General features: G+C 34.6%; 1 protein-coding gene across 1 annotated transcript in view; it reads right to left on the bottom strand.

Annotated features, from left to right (window-relative positions):
* lrrc71 (leucine rich repeat containing 71) overlaps positions 1 to 8,407 on the bottom strand; it is a 17,442-nt gene extending 9,035 nt beyond the window's left edge. The window contains exons 1-3 of the mRNA XM_016551632.1: positions 8,323 to 8,407; positions 8,045 to 8,144; positions 6,334 to 6,434 (exon numbers count right to left, since the gene is read on the bottom strand). Coding sequence (XP_016407118.1) covers positions 6,334 to 6,434; positions 8,045 to 8,144; positions 8,323 to 8,407 — 286 coding nt within the window. The remainder of the gene's footprint in view (positions 1 to 6,333; positions 6,435 to 8,044; positions 8,145 to 8,322) is intronic.
* Between the last annotated feature and the right edge of the window lie 264 nt (positions 8,408 to 8,671).

Here is an 8,671-nt window from a genome sequence, read left to right as displayed (position 1 = left end):
TGGACGAAGCGGAGTCCAGCCCGGGGTCGTCACATGTGGTTGCCGCAAGCCTGCCGGACGCTCCTTCGTCGAATCCGGGGGCTGCGCCGTTCTCAAGCCCGCCCGCCTGCCTCCGCTCACTTTAGGCCGCGGCTCACTCTAGGCCTCCGCTCACTCAAGGCCGCGGTGTGTGACGCTGTTTCGTTGTGAAAGCGAAACTACTTTGTTTGGCCTTCCAAAAGAGGACACGGCAAGAAATCAGTGGTTAAGTTGTATTTACAACACTGTTCCAAAACAGTTTAACCCAAATATCGCACTGGATAGCTGGTCAATCAGAGCACACCTCGCTTTTCAGACCGATTAGTTTTGTAAAAATCGACGCGTTTCAGAAAGGCGGGGCATAGAGGAGAAACAATAATGTACAGTATGTGGAAAATAATGTGTTTTTTGAACCTTAAACCGCATAAACACATTTCATTACACCAAATACACAAAATAATGTTCTTTTTAGCAGCATCATATGACCCCTTTAAGATTTATGTGTAGCTTTATTATTAATGTGTGAGCAATAATATTGCCTCGTTCAAAGGGTAAAAAAGGGGGGGAGGGGGAATTCAAAGCTATATATTGCCCCTGCTTATTGTTGTGGTTGGTGGTTTATGAATTCTTTTTTTTTTTGGTATTTGTAATCATGTTGCCGTTTTGCTTAAGGAATTGTATATGGGAAATCTGTTGCTATAGTATAAATTTGAACGTAGTTAACCCAGTGTTAATTAGCCTCAGAGATGATTTAATAATATTCTTATATTTAATTATTCTATGTATTATGATATGATTAAGAAATTTATGGTGATTTAAAGCTAATCATGTAATATGCACACACTTAATTTTGTTTCTTGGAATATTCGGGGTTTTCGCACACAGAAAAAGAGACTGAAAATTTTGAATTATTTAATGAAATTAGGTTCGGATGTTGGTTTGCTGCAAGAAACTCATCTCTCACATTCTGATGAACAGTTGATTAATTATGGTCAGTTTACAAAAGTTTTTTCATCTTCGTTTAACTCAAGGCAAAGAGGGGTTACTATTCTAATTCATAAGAGATTATCTTTTAATAATATACTTACTGATGCAGAAGGTAGATATATTATAATTCTTTTAACAGTTTATAATAAAATGTTTACTATTGTTAATTTATACAGCCCCAATAAATATGATCCTGAATTTTTTCATCTACTTTTTTCACAGATTTCTAGCTTATCAGGTAATTCAATTTTATTGGTTGGTGGTGATTTCAATGTAGTTTTAAATTCAGTTTTAGATTGATCTAATAAGGTGATTAATAGAGAACATTCACAATCGGCTGCTATAATAAAGCAATACATGGAGGATTTGGGCCTTGGAGACTGTTGGAGAATTAAAAACAAGACAGCAAACTAATATTCTTTTTTCTTTTCTGTTCATAAGTCATTTTCACGAATTGATTTTGTTGTTGTTGAGTAATTCTAGTATTCAGAATATCATTAATGTTCAAATTCATCCTATAATAATTAGTGATCATGCACCTATATCATTACAGTCAAAGGTTGATAGTTTTAACATTAAAAGTCCATCTGTATGGCGTTTTAATGTTTCATTTTTCATTATTGGAGGATCCCGATTTTGATACCTTTATAAGGAAAGAATGGGACATTTTTCTTAAAGATAATGATACCCCTTATATTGCATCATCTGTATTATGGGAAACTTGGAAAGCAGTAATTAGGGGGGAAATTATTTCATATTCATCCCATAAGAAAAAACAAGAAAGTAATTTAGGACATAATTTAGAGGAAAAAAATTAATAGACGTATGTAACGAATCATCCACTGAAGGCGAGAGTAGTGAAGAACCCAAGTGCAGTTTATTTACAGTGTAAATAAAGACATGGAAACATGAACAAGACAAAACCCAAACACCACATTACAACGTATATACTAAAAATCCGGATCAAAGCTTATGGGAACAAATAAAAAAAATAAAATTTTTGATTGAGAATATCACGTTAAAGAAAGTAAAATTTATGATGCAACAACTTAGATATAATAGAGAAAAATCAATTATTACTACTATTAATGATTATGTGGGTAATTGTAAACAATCGCCAGTTTTTCAAAAATTTTATCATGAATTATATTCTTCTATAAATGATCCAAAATCAATAGATATTCAATTATTTTTAAATAAATTAATTCTTCCAAGTTTAACAAAAAAAACAAGCTGATTATTTAGATATGCCTTTAACTTTATCAGAGTTGCATAATGCATTGATGATAATAAAGCTCCAGGGCCAGATGGGTTTCCCGCAGAATTTTTTAAACATTTTTGGGACATAATGGCTCCATTGTTTTGCAGAATGTATAGAGAAATAAAGATAGCTTTAATAAGATTATTATTGAAACCTGATAAAGATCCAACTTTGCCTTCAAGTTATCGTTCACTATCCTTGATAAATACTGATATTAAGATAAATTCTAAAGCTCTTGCATTTCGCTTGGAATCAACAATTTCTACAATTATACATAAAGATCGAACTGGATTCATTAAAGGTCGCCATTCTTCAAGTAATTTAAGAAGACTTAATATAATTGATATATCACAGCGTAATCAAAGCCACTGGCAGTTCGCCAAAATGTAAATATTCAAGGCATATCGGTAACATAGAACATAAAATAAATGTGTATGCAGATGATATATTGTTGTATCTTCAAGATTCATCTAATTCCTTAACGGAATTTTCAAGATTATATCATCATATTCACAGATTTCTGATTATACCAAATTGGACCAAATCTACAATACTTCCATTACTGTAAATTCATGGAATCCTTCATCTCAACCCCTACTCTCATTAAATGTTAGAGGTAATATTAAATACTTGGGTGTAATTATTTCTTCAAATCTTTCAGAAATTGTTCATTTAAATTTCTCTCCGATATTAACAAAAATTACTAATGTTTAAAACGCTGGAATACTTTGCCTCTTTCTTTAATAGGGCGAATGGCAACAGTCATAATTAAAATCCTCCCTCAGATTAATTATTTATTTTCAATGATTCCATTTGAGCCTTCTTCTAAATGGTTCCAATCACTGAACTCAATTATATCTGGTTTTTATTGGAAAGATAAGAAAGTTAGAATTAGTCTATCTATTTTGCAAAAAAATAAATTACAGGGGTCAGGGGGGCTTAGACGCTCCAAACTTTTTAATGTATTATATAGCAAATCAGTTACAATTTCTTACTAAGTGGATACACATTCATTCAGATGATGCTTGGATGGATTTGGAACAATATGATTGTAATGAAATTAAATTAAGTGATATACATTTTATTGGAACATTGATTAAAAAACATAATTGTTTTAAAAATAAACTAATTTCTTCTACTCTCAAGTCTTGGTGGAAAATTTTAAATATAACTAAATCTTCAATGGATCCATGTATACATTCTCCAATTTGGTATAATCCTGATTTCTATTTTAACAAAAAAACTATTTATTTCTCCAAATGGAGTCAATGCGGCATAACTCATCTTCATCATTTTCTGATAGTAAGTTTATCTCCTTCAAAAATGTAACATCTAATTATGCTATTCTTTAAGGAGAATTTATTCATTTTTTACTAGGGGTGTGACGAGATCTCCTGGCACGAGATCTCGCGAGACATCTCGTGCCAGGAGATCTTGTCACACCCCTAGTAAATAATGAATAAATTCTCCTTAAAGACGATATCCTCAGCTACTGGCATTTGTCAGACCTTTCAGACATATTTGCATTACACTGGCTCATTCACCAGTAGTGGTATGTAAGATATTTTATGTTCACCTGCGAATACAATATGCTTAATGTTACCTGCGGTTAACAGGATGCTCCAGTGTTTAACTAATCACCTATCTACCTATCTGAAAGATTGGGCTAGTGCTGCTTCCTGAAGAAAGTTTATCATTCTCACGTGTTTTAAGCCTTGTCAGTTTAAACATTAAAGTGTTTTAAGCCATTCAAGCGTGAGAAAGCGCGAAAGAGATTTCAGTGCGGTACTTGCGTGCTGTGATAGACCGTTTCTGTGCGCACGCACGCAAAAAGCCTATATGCCAGAGACACACCATTTTGGTATTTGTGAATCATATGTATATTCATCATCTGCTTTACGTACATGGCACTGGCAGTATTTTCACAAACGTGTAACTTACATGCTTAGAGCAGAACCATGCATCGTTCATTTATATCTACATGGCTCCCTGCAATACAACTCTGATTCTTCAATCGCGCCATCTAGTGGTCTGTTATTGATACAACCACAACTGCTACAATTGATAACGGAGCGCTCAAGCGGGTACTGCGAGTCATTTTGAGGTAATTAAAATATGTCACATTAATATATTGCGTTCAATTATTTACTTATCAGGCAAGTGGCCGCTTGATAAGAGGGAAAATTACGCAGTGTAGTCTTTATCACCATGCAGAGGTTTCTTTTGCAAAATAATCTGCTGACTGTACACGATCCCTCAGCCTTGCCGCGCCCCCCAGTTTGGGAATCACTGCTTTATTCTTTTAAACGGATACATTAATCGTGTTTATTATATATATATTTTTTATTAAAGTGTAAATCAGTTTACTAAATAATGTAAACTTGACTGACTGCTTCACTTCCACTTTAAAGGGATATTTGTGTTGTTTATTATTTATTTTTATTTATACTATTTATAATTTTTGTGCAATTACTTGCCTGTCAGTTGAGTTTGTGGCAAAACATTTCGCAGTGTTTACATGTTGTTTATTACTGCATAAAATTCATTAAAATAGATGTTTAATTTCATAAAGTACAAGTTGATTTCAAAATGCACATTTTGCATTTTTCAGTTGAATAAAAGACTATTTTCCCCTATATATTTCATAACTGAGGATTTATTTTAAAAAGTCTAAAAATCTCGTCTCATTCTCGTGAACCCATTCTCGTGTCTCGTCTGGTCTCGTGGGATAAGTGTCTCGTCACACCCCTATTATTTACATATAAAGGAGGTAATCAGGAATAAAATAAATATTCATTTCAATACGCTTCAACCTTCTGCATTTGTTACTCAGATCAGAATAGTTCCACCTTCAAAAAGAATGTTATCTAAATTATATAAATTATTACTTAGTACAGATACGTTGATGTACCTACCTACTGAAAAATGGGACTCCGATATATCTCATTCCCAGGATTTTAATGTGTGGACACAAATTTGTAAAAACATGTTCTCTTTGATTAATAATTCTAATTTACAACTTATTCAATATAAGATTTTGCACAGACTGAGTACATATTACACAATACAGAAAACATAAAATAGGTTTTATTAATTCACCCATCTGTGTCCAATGTAATCTCGGTACTGTAGATACTTACCTCCACTCCTTATGGTATTGTAGTCCTGTGCAGAATTTTTGGTTGGGGGTTATAGAGAAATTACATATTGTACTTGGGATTGAATTACCAGTGTCTCCTTCATTTTGTTTGTTAGGATTATTTTCGGAGACTGATGTTGCTCCACATTATGCAAAATTAGTCTACATTGCTCTAACTCTAGCTAAATAAACTATTCTCCAACATTGGAAAACTAAGCAGTCATTAAATATTAACCATAGGTTAAATGTATTATTAGAATACATGGTAATGGAAAGGATGGCTGCTGTAGCTAGAAAGAACATCAGATCTTATGTAGAAATGTGGTCACCCTTTATTAGTTTTTTTGGAGTGGAGGAGTGATGAATTCATAATGTTTTCCCGTTTTTCCCCCTCTTGTGTGTGAAAAGAATATTAAGAATATAGAAGAATATGTTGAATGCAGGATTTTATATGGGCTAATCTACATAATGTTTGTATAATTAAAGCTGCAGTCCGAAAGTTTTGCCTCTTTGTCGCCATCTCTTTTTGAAAACCTGGAATTGCGTGCGGAATTATCTAGCTTGCATGTGTTGTGAGTCGGCACGGCTCCAGCGGGGATGAATCTAATGTTCTGAAGAGTACGTGGCAGTCAGTCACAGCACCTGTGTGGATATTTACTGTCTTGGAATATGACCCAAATAAGAATTTTCACCGTATATTGCCATCTGAACAAGTAAGCATGTTTTTTTGTTTTGTTCCCCCCCCCCCCCTCCATGTTGTGTATGTGTATATCACTATATGTTATTTTTTGTACACTGATGTAAAATGTGTTAAATGAAAAAAATTAATAAATAACAACAATAGTAAACAAAGACATTTTGATATTAAACATTTCTTAGGAGTGTGAACAGCCACACCTTATTGTTTACGAAGAAGCAACAGCCTTACCAGATATTTTGACTTCCTTTACACTGCCGTGGTCTTCGTTCTCCAGCTCTATCCGGAGGCAAGGCTTAGAGGACCATGTTGTCATTTTACTTTCTAAGGATGTCTGAAATTGATTGTCCTCTTCAGTCCGGGTTAGGGTTTTTATTAGGAAAAAATTGAGTTTTTAATAAAAGAGACAAATAAATAGTATTAAGAATAAACCATACGGCAATATAAAAATATAATCCTTTAGTAGAGTAGACATTATAATGTACATCTTATGTACAACAGTCAGTGGTGGACGAAGTACACAAATCAAGTACTTGAGTAAAAGTACAGATACGTATAATAAAATATTACTCCAGTAAAAGTACTCCTTTTTCAATTTTACTCGAGTGAAAGTACAAAAGTACTCTATTTTTTATGTACTTCAGTAAAAAAGTACTGATAGATAGATTTATTTTGCAATTTTATATAGGTCACTTAATTTAATTTTATATTAGCACATATTTTTTATAAACCTACTGCTCAAAATACCTGGGATTTTCCCTAAATAACCACTATATGGAGTCAAGATATATTTTTGTTGTTGATATGGACTACGTTGACAAGAGTGATGTAGTAATGTTCACTATGAAGCTTACACTGCGATGTACCTGAGAGAAAACATTTGACCATCTGATTTTCAGCAGCAAGAACAAAGTGTTTTAAAGCTTGTTGTTTTGCAGAACATCACAGATATATGAGTTATTTTTATTTAATCTGTTATTTTAATGTATTGTTTTTTTTACCTAAAACATAGAGACACTGATATTGATGTGTCTGCATTCAAACATTTCAGTGGGCTTAAATAGACCACCCTTTACAGCAGATTTAGTTCACAAACAACTGACAGTTTTGACCTAAATATGATTTTCAGTTACAATAATTAATTCTAAAATTCGACATTAGCAACTTACTTTTAGCAGCATCAGTCACGCGCACCCTCACAAGATCTCCCGGTTCTTAGGCCCTGTCCCAAATGGCACCCTAAACCCTCGCGGTCTTCCTCTGAGTCCGCACTTTCGTGACGTAATGCCGCTTTGACTGTCGGGTAGAAGTCTGCGGAGCTCGCCCCAGTGCGGGCTCGGTAGAAGTGCGGATCGACGGCGCTCGCGAGCACCCTTCTGAACGCTAAAATGACAAATGGGACACCCTACGGTCTCGTGGACTTAACGGACACGCGCACGCGGCGGCCATTGTAAGTCCATAAGACCGCATGTGCACATGAAGTGTTCCATTTGGGACAGGGCCTTACTTGTGAATTCAGTTCACTCGAGACTCGCACTAAACGGTTCATTTGAATCAGTGAGTTGTCGACTCGAGAACAGCTGCAATCGGATCATTCCAATTCGTGAATGAATCGTTTGGTGCGGTTTGCGAACCGATTTAAAAGATTCATTGAAAAGAATCAGTTCGTTCTTGAATCAGACACCGCTTCTGCGTGTCGGAGCACGTGATATATTATAAGGAGTAACGATATGTTTTGTGAAATGTAGTGAAGTAAAAAGTACGATCTTATGCTTTGGAATGTAGTGAAGTAAAAGTTACGCAAAATAAAACTACTCCAGTAAAGTACAGATACTTGAAAAATGTACTTAAGTACAGTAACGAAGTAAAACTAAGTTAACGTTACTCCGTTACTGTCCACCACTGACAACAGTATTTACCCATAACTCCTCTATTTGTAGATGATGACTGCTTTATCTTCACAGAAGGGACGTCTTTCACACCCATGAGTTTACACAGTTTTGTGAAGTCCTGCTCCAGATTTCCTGAACACTGGTAATCATCTAGTGTGAGCGATACAAAAACACTGACATTCAGTTGACTTTATGTGCGTTAGGGACTATCACACAGCATTTTAACTCCAACAAACAGCCTATCTTTGGACATGGCATATATTTTGGTTATTTAAAGATCACATGAAGCCAGAATCTAGTCTGTCTATTTGTCTTTAAAGTCACATACCTGCGGTTTTAGGTGGTTCTTCGTCAGTCACAGAATCCACCTTGTCCACTTTCTCCTTGGAGGATTTTTCAACTCGTTTTTTCATCTTTTAAGCGGAAAATTACCAACAGTTGGTTAAGCCTAAAACAAAACTAAATAATTAATACAAATTATTAATAATTATAATAAATATATAGTGAATTAACTTTTTTTTCAGCATGTTGTCAGCTCAGGTTGTGTTTCGTTGCTATGCCAACAGCTCGCGCTGGCGTCACCTAGCGGATGGCGCCAAACAGAAAAATTACCATCTTGCCTGTCACTCAAAAACGGTCACCAGTATTAGATACAACAAAAATGATGTGTCAAATAA

Source organism: Sinocyclocheilus rhinocerous, unplaced genomic scaffold (assembly GCF_001515625.1).
Source record: "Sinocyclocheilus rhinocerous isolate Xijiao unplaced genomic scaffold, SAMN03320098_v1.1 scaffold314, whole genome shotgun sequence".
Taxonomy (NCBI): Eukaryota; Metazoa; Chordata; class Actinopteri; order Cypriniformes; family Cyprinidae; genus Sinocyclocheilus; species Sinocyclocheilus rhinocerous.
Note: the sequence above shows the minus strand (reverse complement) of the source record. Positions and strands in the feature narration are given on the sequence as shown.